The sequence below is a fragment of the Octopus bimaculoides genome, chromosome 10, assembly GCF_046866305.1.
Source record: "Octopus bimaculoides isolate indiv1 chromosome 10, ASM4686630v1, whole genome shotgun sequence".
Taxonomy (NCBI): domain Eukaryota; kingdom Metazoa; phylum Mollusca; class Cephalopoda; order Octopoda; family Octopodidae; genus Octopus; species Octopus bimaculoides.
In genome coordinates this window covers 15,745,779-15,763,050 of record NC_142937.1, presented here as the reverse complement: position 1 = coordinate 15,763,050, position 17,272 = coordinate 15,745,779, and the positions used below count along the sequence as shown (strand labels likewise).

Here is a 17,272-nt window from a genome sequence, read left to right as displayed (position 1 = left end):
CACGGACGCAAACAAATGCACAATGACGAAAACAGAGGCACAAGGACGCAAATAGAGACAGAAGGACGCAAACAGAGCACAAGGACGCAAACTGAGGCAAAAGGACGCACACAGAGGCAGAAGGGCGCAAACAGAGCACAAGGACGCAAACAGAGGCAAAAGGACGCACACAGAGGCAGAAGGGCGCAAAGAGAGGCACAAGGACGCAAAGAGAGGCACAAGGAGGCAAACAGAGGAACAAGCACGCCAATATAGGCAGAAGGACGCAAACATAGGCAGAAGCATGCCAACAGACGCTCAAGTACGCAAACAGTGGCAGAAGGACGCAAATAGAGGCCCAAGAACGCAACAGAGGCAGAAGGACGCCAACATAGGCAGAAGGACGCAAACAGAGGCAGAAGGACGCAAACAGAGGCACAATGACGCAAACAGATGCACAAGGACGGAAACAGAGGCGGAAGGACGCCAACAGAGGCACAAGGACGCAAAGAGAGGCACAAGGACGCAAAGAGAGGCACAAGGACGCAGACGGAGGCAGAAGGATGCAAACAGAGGCAGAAGGACGCAAACAGAGGCACAAGGACGCAAACAAAGGCACAAGGACGCAAATTTTGGCAGAAGGACGCAAACAGAGGCTCAAGGAAGCAAACAGAGGCACAAGGACGCAAACAAATGCACAAGGACGCAAACAGAGGCACAAGGATGCAAACAGAGGCACAAGGACCCAAACAGAGACAGAAGGACGGAAACAGAGGCACAAGGACGCAAATAGAGGCAGAAGGACGCCAACAGAGGCACAAGGACCCAAATAGAGGCACAAGGATGCAAACAGAGACACAAGGGCGCAAAGAGAGGCACAATGACGCAAAGAGAGGCACAAGGACGCAAACAGAGGCACAATGACGGAAACAGAGACGCAAGTACACGAACCCATAAATCCGCCCACGCACACACATTCACACACACATATAATTATGTTCTGAGTTCAAATTCCGCCGAGGTCGACTTTGCCTTTCATCCTTTCGTGGTCGATTAAATAAGTACCAGTCACGCACTGGGGTCGGTATAATCGACTTAATCCGTTTGTCTGTCCTTGTTTGTCCCCTCTCTGTGTAGCCCCTTGTGGGTAGTAAAGAAATAACACATATATAATTATGTGTATAACAGGCTTCCACACAGTTTCCATCTACCATATTCACTCACAATGCATTTATCAGCCCAAATCTATAATAAAAAACATTTACCCAAGGTACTGCATAGTGGGACTGAAACTGAAACAATGTGTTCGCAAAGGGAGCTGCTTAACCTCACTGATACACCAGGGAATTCTCAGTAAATTGACTCAGTGACCCAAATTTCATTTCCAATTCTTGGTATTTCATTAATTTTACTAAATAGCATCATCATCATTATTTAACATCTGCTTTCCATGCCGGCATCGGTAGGATGATTTGACAGGAAACTGGTGAGCTGCAGGACTGTGTTGAACTCCATTGGCATCTTTACCATGGTTTCTATGGCTTCATGCCCTTCCTAATACTAACCACTTTACAGAGTGTACTGTGTGCTTATATTGGTGCCACGAGCACTAGTGAGGTTGCCATGTTACTCACAAGACAGAAAAGAACAGAGAAGGAGAAAAAAGAAAGAGAGTGAAAAGCTCCAACTATCAATAAGAATTATTTGGCGGTGACAGGTGAAGATGAGCAGTTGCATGCCGGGTGTTGAAAGAGAATCAAGCACAGGTGTCTTTGGGAAAGGTGTGAGTGTCACAATCTTCATACTTTCACAATTTAAGTTGTTGTTGCTGTTGTTTAGTCTAGAATCAGTTCTAATCGAATATACTTGGTGATCAAAGACAATTCAATCATAGCCATCCCATTTGTTTAGAAAGTATCTCGAACTACATTATCCAATATCCTTCCTTTTTTCAGACAATAAAATGTGGTTTAAAGAGGATTATGCTATTATTTTGTAACAGATCAAGTGATATAAATATATATAAATATATATATATATATATATATATATATATATATATATATATATATATATATATATATATATATTACAGAGATGTACTTGTTGCAAAGCATGTGACTTGATCTGAGATCGTGTGCTGACACTAAAACAATTGCAGCATGGAAGGTGCTTATAAGCCATTTAAAAACACACAAAAACTGTTAGATTCACTTCAACATTTAAATTTTATTTGTCAAAAAATTTCCATTGCTTTGAAACTGTGACCTGTTCGCTGATAAAATTCCATGCTTCATAGAATTTTTCCAAGATGGCGCATGGAATTTTGTCAGTGAATAGGTCATGGTTTCAAAGTGACGAAAATATTTTGACAAATTAAATTTAAATGTTGAAGTGAATCTAAAACTTTTTGTGTTTTTAAATGGCTTATAAACACCTTCCACGCTGCAATTGTTTATATATATAATACTAGCAGAAATACCCGGCGTTGCCCGGGTTAAAGAGAATAATGAAATCTAAAAACGCCGCCTAGACTACGCAACCCTCAACTGTTAGTAGCTACGATACCATATTTCTACATTTATAACTCTCCAATCCATGCCAGCATGGAACATAGACATTAAGTGGAATGCAAGAAGAAAGTTTTCAACTCATATGTATATAAAGTAAATACACGTAATTCAGAAACACGTTTTGTGTATTTTATTTCGTAACCAAACAAACAGGTACAGATTATAAATAATGAAAGGCCAATTTTGGTGATTCATTTGACAGAGGTAGTAGAGAGACAATGCGATGATAAATCTGAGGTTGGATCTTGAAAGTTTGGATGAATGCTGCCTCAGTTAAATCTCTTGGGGTTCCAAATGATGTCATCTGTAGTACAGCGTCGTATTGTCTAATTTTGTTTTGCAAATGTTAGGAATCTTGGTCAGTTGATGATAACAGTTTCTTCAATAGCTCTGGAGGTTGGGGATTGTGGAATTGTTGGGAATGTTTTTAACTTTGGTGTTATATGTATTGCTTGAATTTCTTTGACGTATGAAATATATGTATTTTCACTGGGTTTGTAAAAGAGAGTTGTGTAGTTCTCGAGTTCTAGGGATTCACACAGACACACAGACAGACAGACACACATTCTCATCTTTATATATAGAGATATGTATACACACACACACGCACCCAAACACACGTATATATATGTATATCAATATAAATATATGAAAGTCAATGAAGTTTCGTAAAAGAAGGTGATCATGTACATACTTTCTTGCTGTTGTGATTATAACACCTCGTTGTAAACAATGTTCCTTGTTTTCCCTTGTGGAGCATATGCAAATAGGTTTTTTTTGCTGCCCACTCTTGAGCAGCCAACATACAGTTGTCCATGTGAGAAGCAGGGCTCTTCCAAGAGAAGACCAGCTACAGACAGTGCTAATCTGTTATGTTCGGGTTAAAATTTCATCAACCTCAAAAATATATGAATTTTCATGGGAGTTATGGCCGTTATGCATAGAATATAATTTCCAAATTGCAGACAAAATTTACAATCGATAAATGTCTTAGAACAACCAGTCTCTCATCTGGGAAGGTCTTGAAATCAATGTTACCAACTGGGGACTATGTGTGTCGCAGTGATAATAAAAAGACTCAAAGGAGGTCTGCAACGAAATAATTTTTCTCAACACTTTGCAAGTGAATCAGTGGAGGCAAAGATGCGTCTCATTTACTTGACAATTGATGCACCACATTGCAGAAATCACAATGTAAGTATATCTGAAAGGGTAGTCTTACACTGTTGTACCGTTGAATTACAAATAATGCTCATCTGTTATGTTCGGGTTAAAATTTCATCAACATCAAAAATATATGAATTTTCATGGGAGTTATGGCCGTTATGCATAGAATATAATTTCCAAATTTCATAAAGATCCATTCAGTACTTTTGACGTAGTTTTGGATAAGAAAACAAATGACCAATGTGTGTGTTTGTGTGCATGTGTATGTGTGTGATGGGTGTATATATGTATAGATATCTGTATGCATGTATATATATGTATATATGTGTACATATTACATGTACATCTATATATATATATATACATCTACACATATGTATATATATATACATGTATGCATATAGATCTATATCTATCTATATATATATATATATATATATATATACATATACGTGTACATATACACCTATATGTGTACATATACATCTCTCTCTCTCTCTCTCTCTCTCTCTCTCTCTCTCTTTCTCTCTTTCTCACTTTCTCTCTTTCTCTCTCTCTGAAAGTATCTGTCATTACAGTATCGAAATGTGATTGTTTCAGTTAGTGGAATAACGTGTACATATACATCTATATGTATACATATACATCTCTCTTTCTCTCTTTCTCTCTTTCTCTCTTTCTGAAAGTATCTGTTATTACAGTATCTAAATGTGATTGTTTCAGTTAGTGGAATAGTTTCATTTTTAAAGTGAAAGTATTTGACATGAGTGTTTTTGTTTCACTTTTGACACGTAATACTTAAATAGTGGAGGAGATATTATGTTGCCGTGGGCTCGAACTCTGCAAGAAGTTAAAATTTTTTTTGACTAAAACACAACTGGAACCCTAAGTAAGGCTTCTGTAAAATTTGAATGAAATTGGTTGCGTAGTTCTCGAGTTTTAAGGATTCACACACACACACACACATACACACACACACACACACACAGACAGACAGATAGACACACATTCTCATTTTTATATATATAGATTATATTAATAATTATATACATAACTAGCAGAAATACCCGGCGTTGCCCGGGTTAAAGAGAATAATGAAATCTAAAAACGCCGTCTAGACTAGCAACCCTCAACTGTTAGTAGCTACGATACCATATTTCTACATTAATAACTCTCCCATCCATGCCAGCATGGAACATAGATATTAAGTGGAATGCTAGAAGAAAGTTTTCAACTCATATGTATATAAAGTAAATACACGTAATTCAGAAACACGTTTTGTGTATTTTATTTCGTAACCAAACAAACAGGTACAGATTATAAATAATGAAAGGCCAATTTTGGTGATTCATTTGACAGAGGTAGTAGAGAGACAATGCGATGATAAATCTGAGGTTGGATCTTGAAAGTTTGGATGAATGCTGCCTCAGTTAAATCTCTTGGGGTTCCAAATGATGTCATCTGTAGTACAGCGTCGTATTGTCTAATTTTGTTTTGCAAATGTTAGGAATCTTGGTCAGTTGATGATAACAGTTTCTTCAACAGCTCTGGAGGTTGGGGATTGTGGAATTGTTGGGAATGTTTTTAACTTTGGTGTTATATGTATTGCTTGAATTTCTTTGACATATGAAATATATGTATTTTCACTGGGTTTGTAAAAGAGAGTTGTGTAGTTCTCGAGTTCTAGGGATTCACACAGACACACAGACAGACAGACACACAGACAGATTGACAGATAGACACACAGACAGACAGACACACAGACAGACAGATAGACACACATTCTCATCTTTATATATATATATATATATATATACACACACACACGCACCCAAACACACGTATATATATGTATATCAATATAAATATATGAAAGTCAATGAAGTTTCGTAAAAGAAGGTGATCCTGTACATACGTTCTTGCTGTTGTGATTATAACACCTCGTTGTAAACAATGTTCCTTGTTTTCCCTTGTGGAGCATATGCAAAAAGGATTTTTTTTACTGCCCACTCTTGAGCAGCCAACATACAGTTGTCCATGTGAGAAGCGGGGCTCTTCCAAGAGAAGACCAGCTACAGACAGTGCTCATCTGTTATGTTCGGGTTAAAATTTTATCAACATCAAAAATATATGAATTTTCATGGGAGTTATGGCCGTTATGCATAGAATATAATTTCCAAATTGCAGACAAAATTTACAATCGATAAATGTCTTAGAACAACCAGTCTCTCATCTGGGAAGGCCTTGAAATCAATGTTACCAACTGGGGACTATGTGTGTCGCAGTGATAATAAAAAGACTCAAAGGAGGTCTGCAACGAAATAATTTTACTCAACACTTTGCAAGTGAATGAGTGGAGGCAAAGATGTGTCTCATTTACTTGACAATTGATGCACCACATTGCAGAAATCTCAATGTAAGTATATCTGAAAGGGTAGTCTTACACTGTTGTACCGTTGAATTACAAATAATGCTCATCTGTTATGTTCGGGTTAAAATTTCATCAACATCAAAAATATATGAATTTTCATGGGAGTTATGGCCGTTATGCATAGAATGTAATTTCCAAATTTCATAAAGATCCATTCAGTACTTTTGACGTAGTTTTGGATAAGAAAACAAATGACTAATGTGTGTGTTTGTGTGCATGTGTATGTGTGTGATGGGTGTATATATTTATAGATATCTGTATGCATGTATATATATGTATATATGTGTACATATTACATGTACATCTATATATATATATATATATATATATATATATATATATATACATCTACACATATGTATATATATACATGTATGCATATAGATCTATATCTATATATATATATCTATACATATACGTGTACATATACATCTATATATATATATACATATACATCTCTCTCTCTCTTTCTCTCTCTCTTTCTCTCTCTCTCTCTCTTTCCCTCTATCTCTATCTTTCTCTCTCTCTCTCTCTCTCTCTCTCTCTCTCTCTTTCTCTCTCTCTCTCTCTTTATCTCTATCTCTCTCTTTCTCTCTCTCTCTCTCTCTCTCTCTCTCTCTCTCTCTCTCTCTCTCTCTCTCTCTCTCTTTCTCTCTCTCTGAAAGTATCTGTCATTACAGTATCGAAATGTGATTGTTTCAGTTAGTGGAATAACGTGTACATATACATCTATATGTATACATATACATCTCTCTCTCTCTCTTTCTCTCTTTCTCTCTTTCTCTCACTCTGAAAGTACCTGTCATTACAGTATCGAAATGTGATTGTTTCAGCTAGTGGAATAGTTTCATTTTTAAAGTGAAAGTATTTGACATGAGTGTTTTTGTTTCACTTTTGACACGTGATACTTAAATAGTGGAGGAGATATTATGTTGCCGTGGGCTCGAACTCTGCAAGAAGTTAAAAAATTTTTTTGACTAAACACAACTGGAACCCTAAGTAAGGCATCTGTAAAATTTGAATGAAATTGGTTGCGTAGTTCTCGAGTTTTAGGGATTCACACACACAGACAGACAGACACACAGACACACATTCTCATTTTTATATATATAGATTATAACAAGAGATCAGCAATACACCTCACTACACACTGAAAATAGACACAAATGATGTTAAAACCACTTAAAAAACTACACAAACACAGTCGAGCAAAAGAAAGAGAATAAATTAAACTTTTTGGCAAATCGTGTATAAGATCTCATGTCAAGTTTAAAGTTGTGGTGTTATGGGCTGTGACGAGCTATGTGTTGTGGTAGAGAGGGGTGAGGCAAACAGAGGTGAAGCCAGACCGGAAGGGCCAAACCGGAAGGGCCAAACCGGAAGGGCCAAACCGGAAGGGCCAAACCGGAAGGGCCAAACCGGAAGGGTCAGATCGGAAGTCGGCGACACGCGGTCGAAGGCTAGCACGTGGGGCCAGTGAGAAAACAGCGACGTTACGAGAAAGACGTGTTCTGATTAGGAGCGATCGTGTACCCCGCTGCGGTCGGCAAGGTAAGGTCCAACGCTTCATTCTGTCCTTTTGCTTCTTGTTGTCTTCTTCCTCCATCGCACCAGAAGCTAACCGGCCCATAAGAAAAAAAAAAAAATTATAGTGTAATCAGGATTGCTAGTGATATAATTAAGCCGTTTTGCGGCGACACGGACGTAGTCGCATGGCTAAAGAAGATGAAGCTGGTCGCGAAGCTCCAAGGAATATGCGACTTGGCAAGTTTTCTACCGCTCTACTTAGATGGTCCGGCGTTGGCGCTATTTTTAGAGATGGAAGAGAGGGACCAAGTTAGCGCGGAGAAAATAGAAATCCGCTTGATGGAGGCCTTCGCAGAAGGGATGTTCGAGGCGTACGCTCGCCTGAGGAGAGCGAGGTGGACCGGCGAACAGGTTGACGTGTTTGCCAACGAACTTAGGAGGTTGGCTAGACTGGCGGGGTACGAGGGAGAATCGCTGGATCAAACGGTAAAGTTGGCGTTTGTGACTGGGTTTCCTGACCACCTGTCGGTCGAATTGCAGAAACTGCCGGACGTGAGTACCATGCCCATGGCGGATATAATATCGAGAGCTCGTATGTTAGTTTCCTGTCGTAGGTCGTCACCGCTGGTAGCAGCGGCGACTGCAAAAGGTGGCCGGCCAAGGAGTGGCGGAGAGGGGTCGAACAAGAAACGTGCGCGTCCGTTCAAAGGTCAGTGTTTCCGGTGTCAGGGCCCGCACATGGTACGAGACTGTAAGTTACCTAAGCCTGAGATCATCTGCTACCGTTGTCGTGAAACGGGGCATATAACCACCGAATGTCTGCAGGGAAACAGTCTAAGGGAGACTACTGCGCCAGTGGTCTCCCTTTCAGATCATTAACGGTGCAAATTTTTCTACCCGTTGTTGATGTGCTAGTGGATGGGAAGATGTCGCGTGCCCTTGTGGACACGGGCTGTACAACGACCCTGATGACTCCGGGAGTGGTAGAGACGTGGAGTGGAGAAAGCAGTGTGAGGGCAGTCGACGGAAGAGAGGTACGCTGTGAAGGCATTACTGACGTGCAGATTGAGGTGCAGGGAGCAAAGCTAACGCTGCAAGCAATTGTAGTTGGCCGCTTGGTGGATGAGATTGACGTGGTGTTGGGGATGGACGCCATCAACCGTCTTGGTGGCGTTAGGATTGCAGGAGATGAGGTCACGTTCGGAAGCGTGGGGGAATCGTGCGCCGTGAGTCGGGACCGCCAGGGAGAGCAGAGCCCCGTCGAGGACAGCGCCGCTTACACCATCGAAGACAAAGATTTTCAGGCGGCGTTTGATGGTCGGAGGTGGACGATAGAGTGGCGATGGAAGGACGAGCCCCCACTACTAAAGAACAGGGTGAGCTGCTACCAGCATACGTTGAAAGGTCACGCCGACGTCGAGTTCGACGAGGAGGTAGAGAGATGGATCAAGGAAGGAGTCCTTTCCCGTGGAAAGAGGAGGTGGTGAGTGGAGTGCTGCCTCTGATGGCGGTGGTGCAGCCGACGAAAGGAAAAGTCAGACCGGTCCTGGACTTTAGGGAGCTGAACGACCATATATCGTGCCACACGGGAGGCGAGGCAACGGACGTTTGCGGTGAGACGTTACGTGTGTCGACCAAGGCAGCGACGATCGTCGACTTGAAGTCGGCATATTTGCAGCTCCGTGTGAGTGACAAGCTGTGGCGATACCAGCTGGTGCGGTACAAGGGCCGGACGTACTGTTTAACCAGGCTGGGTTTCGGGCTGAATTCCGCTCCGAAAATTATGGCGATGGTGCTCAAATCTGTCCTAGGGAAAGAGGAGAGGATAAGGAAGGCCACCAGTTCCTACATCGACGACATTTTGGTTGACGAGACTGTAGTGCCAGCCACCGAGGTAGTGAGACACCTGGAGAGGTTCGGGCTGATTGCGAAGCTGCCTGAGTCGATGGTGGGGGGAGCTGTGCTGGGGCTGAAGCTACAAAAAGACAGATCGGGCAAGCTGGTGTTCCGGAGAGGAAACGAGATCCCTGAACTGGGCACCAGCGTGAGTAGGCGGGAACTGTTCTCGGTGTGTGGGAAGCTGGTGGGACATTACCTGGTTGCAGGATGGCTTCGGACAGCATGTAGCTTCATCAAAACATGAGCCGAAGGAGCAAAGTGGAATGACAGAGTTGGGGAGAAAACGACCGACATGATGCGGGAAGTCTTGGTCAGAGTGAGAGCAGAGGATCCAGTGAGGGGCAGTTGGTATGTTCCCAAATCAAAGAGTGGGATTGTTTGGTGTGACGCCAGTAGCATCGCAATAGGGGTCGTCTTGGAAATGGGAGGCACCGTGGTGGAAGATGCAGCCTGGCTCAGGAAGATGGATGACTGCAACCATATCAACGTGGTGGAGTTGGATGCCGTGCTGAAGGGGGTGAACCTGGCCTTGAAGTGGGGGCTGTGCACCATCGAGATTAGAACCGATTTGGCCACTGTGCTTGGTTGGGTGACGTTATTCCTCACCGATGAGCGGAGGGTGCGAACCAAAGGGGCTGCGGAGATGCTGGTAAAGCGCCGATTGGGAATATTGCGGGAGCTAACCGCTGAGTTCGATCTGGAGCTGAGCGTAATCTTTGTGCCTTCCGAAAAGAACAGGGCAGACATCCTAACCAGGGTAAAGCGAGCTTGGTTGCAGGTGCCAGAGGATGCGGAGCGGGCTGTGGCTGCAGTATGCTGTCTGAGTGACTCGGAGTTGAGGAGACTGCATACCATGCATCACATGGGAGTGGACAGGACGTTGTTCCTTGCCAGGAAAGTTGACTCCGAGGTAACGAGGCGGAGCGTGCAGAGAGTGGTTAGCAGCTGTGACAGGTACCAGTCTATTGACCCTGCTCCGGGCGTACATGAGGCGGGAAGTATTCCAGTGGCCCACAACTGGAAACGACTGGCAGTGGATGTAACACACTACCGGCAGGGGACGTACCTCTCAATGGTTGACTGCGGATGGCCATATGGAGGGAGATGAAGACGGGGACTGCAGAGGAAATCGCAGGTGTGTTAAATGGGATATTCCTGGAACGAGGCCCCGTGGATGAGCTGCTGCTGGATAATGGCACTGCATTTCGCTTGGAGGCGCTGAAAGAAATGCTTGATGGGTGGCAGGTCAGCCGCTTCTTCAGGGCGGCATACCGGCCAAATGGAAATGGAGTGGTGGAAAGGCATCATCGTACCATCAAGACCATGGCAAAGAGGGGCCGCATTTTGCCAATCGAGGCCATATTTTGGTACAATATGTCGCCCAGGTCAGGACAGGCTGAGGAGTCGGTGCCACACAGGGCAATATTCAGGTACGAGTGGAGGCACCCGTGTATTGCATCAATGCGATTCCAGGGAGAAGAAGAGCACACCTTCGTGCAGATCCGGAAAGAAGTTTGGGTAAAACCCCCAAATGCACGGTGCACATCACAATGGGGGAAAGGAACTATAACCTCCATCAATTCAAAAAACAACGTCTCAGTCGATGGTATGCCACACCATGTTTTGGATGTGCGGAAGATTGTCAGTGCTTCAGAGGATGGAACCAGCTGCAGTGGGCAGGATGATGAAGACAGCAGCAGTAGGCAAGATGATGAAGGTAGCGCGCCAGGAACTCAGGCCAGTCCCGGGGTCGCACAGCGACCACAGAGGGAGCGGTACCCTCCTCCCTGGTTGGCTGATTATGAAACCAATTAAGGTAGTTCGGGAGCGAGGAGTGAGTGGGAGAGCCGGTTGAATGATCTATAGATCAGGGGGACGTGTGGTGTTATGGGCTGTGACAAGCTATGTGTTGTGGTGGAGAGGGATGAGGCAAACAGAGGTGAAGCCAGACTGGAAGGGCCAAACCGGAAGGGTCAGATCGGAAGTCGGTGACACGCGGCCGAAGGCTAGCACGTGGGGCCAGTGAGAAAACAGCGACGTTATGAGAAAGACGTGTTCTGATTAGGAGCGATCGTGTACCCCGCTGCGGTCGGCAAGGTAAGGTCCAACGCTTCATTCTGTCCTTTTGCTTCTTGTTGTCTTCTTCCTCCATCGCACCACAAAAGTAAAAGATACTTACTGCCCTCTTTTGCACAGATTTTCTGTATTTATACTATGGAGTATCTATGCTGAAGATGGCAGTAAGTATTTTTTACTTTAAGCCTGAAATGAGATCTTATACACGATTTGCCGAGAGTTTAATTTATTATCTTTCTTTTGCTTGACTACAACCTGTGTTTGCGGAGTTTTATAAGGTGATTTTAGCATCATTTGGCATGTATTTTCAGTGCATGGTGAGGCATATTGCTGATCCCCTGTTATAATTATGTATATAATCATTAATATATTTAGAAAATTTACTTATATGGTTTTTATTTTCGTGCTGACCACCTGATGAAATCATGAATGATTTCATCCTTTATATAATATATATATATACATATATATATATAATATACACCCAGAACCATACTAATAGCTTAGGAGTAAGATTTAGGATTTCTTGGTTTTCTGTGAATAAACTTTGATAAAACATTTCCCAGCTGGTTTGCACACGATGGCAACACCATTGTTATGTTTTTATTATTCTGTGTAACATCCTTTCTTTTTCATTTCAGACTCTTCAGTTTTTGGGTGAACCATGCTAAAAGCTTTCAAATGAAAATAGCCCATCTAGACATTTGTTTTTCAGAAAATGAAGGCTAATGATACATATTAAGCATACATTGAGTATATACTTAGCAGAAGTCCATAATAATGTTATAACACTTATTGACATAATGAATTATTTTACCACACGAGCACCATTTCGATGGATAACTTCAAAAACTCGATTAGTCATGGAATCTGTCAATTTCTAACTAGTAGCAGGTTGGATTGCTTCTGCTGCAGCTTTGATGGTCACCCATAAGACACCTTTCAACATAAATTGGCGTCCATCAGCATAAACATTTTGTTTAATGATGGACCAGAAATGCTGGTGGCTACACCATCAACCTTTCACCATGTATGCTGTAAGACCCTAGTTGTGTTTGGGTGGTCCTAACAGAGTGGGAGGGAGCATTGTCATGCATGAATACAAAATCTCTTAAAAGTGACAGTGGTATGTCATCTAGCCAGGGATCTAAGACCTCCTTCAGGGGATTGCAGTAAGCAGCTGTGGTTACTTTAACCCCTTCAGAAACCCTGACTGGGCCAACAAGTCTGTCCCCAATGATATCAGCCTCCAACATGACACCTCTACCCTGTTGTTGACATCGTAAACGTTGGTGATGATCGTCTCCAAAATAGACGCAACCATTTTCCAAACTGTCAGGTTCATCAAGAGTCACCCTGGTTTCATCAGTGAATAGAACACAACTCATGTCTAACATCCTGTACTTTTGGGTCCAATGAAGCCATGAACTCTTGTGAGGAGACAGTTTTAGGGGTTCTCGCATGGAAGCCATGATCCCAAGGCTGTGATTTCTGGTTGTTTTCAATACATGAGGAAGTTCAGAGGTGGTGAAAATAGCTTTGCTTATTTGTCCAGGTTTCCCAAGTACCTTGCAGCCAATATTCCTTAAATCCCTAGCTGTCACCATCTCGGAGGTCCTACAATCGGATCGTTTCTTCCTTGGCAAAAGTTCCTTCAGGAATCATCTAACCGTATCCACATGACAACCTAATTCCTCTGCAATGACATGAAGAGAGATGCCTTTACCACTTTCCTTGATGATGACAGACTTTTCTTCATCATTAAGACCTTTTCCATGTCCCATTGTTCTTAGAGAGGAGAGACTCTGTTAGCGTGGTTCACCCAAAAACTGAAGAATCTGAAATAAAAAGGAAAGGGCATTACACAGAATAATGAAACCATAACAATGGTGTTGCCATAGTGTTGCCATGGTGCTGCCATAGTGTTGCAAACCAGCTGGGAAATGTTTCATCAAAATTGATTCACAGAAACCAAGAAATCTTAAATTTCACTCCAAAGCTATTTGCATGGTTGTGTGTGTGTGTGTGTGTGTGTGTGTGTGTGTGTGTGCATAATATACACAATGGACATCTTTCATTTAATGTCTACCAAACCCACTCACCTGGCTTTGGTTGGCCCAGAGCAAGAATAAAAGACATGTCACACAGTGGAAACTGAACCCACAATACATTGAGTGTTTTCTACAGTAACCAAATGCTTATAAAGTCTAATTTACAATCATAAAGTCTTTGGTTTGACCCCACTGTGCGGCATCTTATGCATACATCTTTTGGCACAATCTCAGGTTGATCCAAGCTTCATGAGGAAATTTAAGTTGGGAGGAAACTGTGTAGAAGCCCCCTGAATGTATTACACTTTCAATTTAATTTATGGTTCCATCTTTCTTATACTGTGTCACGGTGATACTGATTGAAAATTATATAAGAAGTAGATGTATCAATGGAGTATTCAGCCATTTACACATGAATTCATTAAGTAGGGTGTTTTATTGATTGAATAACTGAAAATTTATTGTCATAAGGTTTTGTTTGGCTCAAGGCTATAGTGGAAGGGAAGTGCTTTATGATCGTGAGCCGAATGCCCTAACCACTAAGCCACGCACCTTCATTTATCCATATATAAGAGAAAAAGAACTACATTTCTAAATTTTTGTTTCAGTCTTTTGAGATTTCTATACCGAAGATAAGAGATAGTCATGGGTAGAATGTTTTTGATCAGAAAGTCTGCTTGACCAGGACTAACCCGGGGTTAAACAACAACAATAGCAGTTAAAATACTGAAGAATCATATTTACTTGAAGCCTTCTGTTGCTGCTCTCCTCTAAACATGCAGGTTTACTACTTGAAAGATCTGAAACTATGATAAATAAAACTCAATAAGTTATTTTGTCATATAAAATGACATTTATAAATCAATACATTCATGAATTATAAAGAAACTCAGTTATGTCAATGCTTAAAACTTTAGCTTCTATAATCATAAGTACATGAAGGATAAATCTACCTCGGTATACGATGACTAACATTTGTACATATCTTTCCTACAAAAGCTTAGTTAAAAATTTCCTGAAAGGTAGATGAAAGAAGGCATGTTGTCTTGACCAGAAAGCATTTGTAAATATGATAAAGTACCATATTTCATTCCTTTTTTCCTTCCTCCATCTGTTTTCTTTCCTCGTTCCTTTCTGTAGGAGAGCATACGCTCAAAACATCAAAGACTCTTCCATTTCTCTCGAGCATCAAGCTAATACGCCTTGTTTGTCATTCCCTCAGCTGCCTGTCTTTTGTCTTTTTTGTTTTGTTTTGTTTTTTTTCTCTACAATTTTATGCCAGATAAATAAACAGACATGCTATCCATACTTCCTCATCATCATCATCATCATCATTTTCATCATCATCATTATCATATTTTTCCATACTTGCTTATGTCAGATAGAATTTGTTGAGGCAGACTTCTATGGATGGATGCCCTTCCTGTCACCAATCCTCACCTGTTTCCAAGCAAGGTATAATTCCCTTGAAACAGACATGTTTTTCTCAGAAGAATGGAAACAAATAACATTGCTTGTATAATGGTTACGCTCATTTACAACCATCACGTGATATCAAGTCAAGGATACACACACACACACACACATATACACATACAGGCATCTCTTGCTTATGGACAATGAAATGTTGGTAACCAGATATGAATGTTACTCCTGTCAGTCATTTGTCTTAGCCAACTAAGCTACCCTCATCCCGAAACAAGATGATATAATAACAGAATAATGAATCAATCTCTGACATCTGCTATACCACCACCACCACCACCACAACCACCACCATCATCATCATCATCATCATCTTCCTCATTTAATGTCCGTTTTTCATGCTGGCATGGGTTGGACAGTTTGACAAGATACAATGAGCTGCAGAACTGCATCGAGCTCCATTGTCAGCTTTGGCATAGTTTCTATGGCTGGATGCCCTTTCTAATACCAAACATTTTACTGTGCATTTGAGAACAAGTGCTTCATGAGGCTACTTCACATCCCATACACAGAGCACAAAACAAACAGCTTTTGTCTGGCAGCAAGTCAACAAATATACTGGCAGACAGGAACCACTCCTGGCGCAGGTAAAAAAGACAAAAACTTGTCTGGTATGGTCATTTGTCGTACCACAACTCCCTTGGACAGGTCACAGTGCAGAAAACAGAGATCAGTGGCAACAGCTAACTAATAAAACATCAAGAGCTGCACTCCAGAAACTGTCTGCATCAATTAAGAGATGTTGATGACGACGACGACAATGACGGCGACGGCAGCGACGACGACGGCGATGACGACAACGACGACAAAGATGACAACAGTGATATCACCAAGTAATTTGCAAGACAGGAAAAGAACAGAAACTCCACCACCTTGACTAAGTGTGAGAAATGGGGGGAGGGTATTTGAGAATAGGGGGTGACTTTATGCCAGGTATTGAGAGAGTAAAAGATATGAGAGGGGCAAGCACAAGTGTCTTATATAAAGTTTTGTTTATGCGCAATAGATTTTCTTTCTAAGTATACATTCTAAGAAATAGAAACATTATTAGTTCAAAATCTCTCAATGAGAGACATTCAGTGACAGTACTCTAGAGTAAAGACTATTTGCCAACATAACATGGCAATCCTGGTTAGGAAGAATGTTACTGTTATTTAGCCCCAAAAAACATCATCTCCAGCTGGTTCTGTGCCACGGAAGAGAAATAACGCAGAAACCATGGTCCACAGATATTGCTTTGTGCTGCTCGAAAATATAAGGACACAGATAGTGTGTCATATAGCCACCTGAAGACAATGTTTCCTGGGGCTAGATAACAGTAATATTTGCCCCAACTGGGACTGCCAAATTATGTTGGCAAATACTCTTTACTTTAAATTACTGTTACTGAATGTCTCTCATTGAAGGATTTAGAAATAATCATGTTTCTATTTATTGGATCAGTGGTTATGTGTCACTTTGAAAATTATATATATTTTCGAACAAGGATTTAGCAACGCCTCCTCTAGCTGGGCAGTTTTTCTGTGCCGAGGAAATGAAATAACCCAGAAACCGTGGTCTGCAGATATTGCTTTGTGCTGTGTGAGGATGCTAAACTCCCCTGCTTGAAAATATAAGGACACAGATAGTGTGTCATATAGTCAGCTGGAGACAATGTTTCCTGGAGCTAGATAACAGTAATATTTGCCCCAACTGGGACTGCCACATTATGTTAGCAAATAATCTTTATTTTATACATCCTAATCTTTATGAAAAACATAAAGGAAAATAAAGACCTCAGATATATAGTTCTGTAATATGTGCATATATTCAAAGCAAGAGCTAACAAGTATTCTTCAAATGTAGAAATGCTAAGCATAGCCATGAGTGACTTAACTGTTAACCGAAGATGTATCATTGATTGATTGATTGATTGATTGATTAACTGTCAGCATAAATCACTGTGGGAATAATTGCCATGCTATTTCAGACATGTCTTTAATAATAATACTTTCTAATTTTGGCACAAAGCCAGCAATTTTGAGTGGGGAAGAGCAAGTCGATTGCATCGCATCTCACCACACCCCAGTAATTGACTGATTTTT

The 17,272-nt window shown here is 41.5% G+C and overlaps 1 protein-coding gene across 1 annotated transcript in view; it reads right to left on the bottom strand.

The window, feature by feature from the left end:
• Positions 1-14,120: 14,120 nt before the first annotated feature.
• The window catches only part of LOC106880728 (regulator of G protein signaling 9-binding protein), an 86,730-nt gene continuing 83,578 nt past the window's right edge, over positions 14,121-17,272 (bottom strand). Inside the window, exon 7 of the mRNA XM_089358216.1 lies at positions 14,121-14,509. Within this exon, the coding sequence (XP_089214342.1) occupies positions 14,391-14,509 (119 nt within the window). The 3' untranslated portion in view covers positions 14,121-14,390. The remainder of the gene's footprint in view (positions 14,510-17,272) is intronic.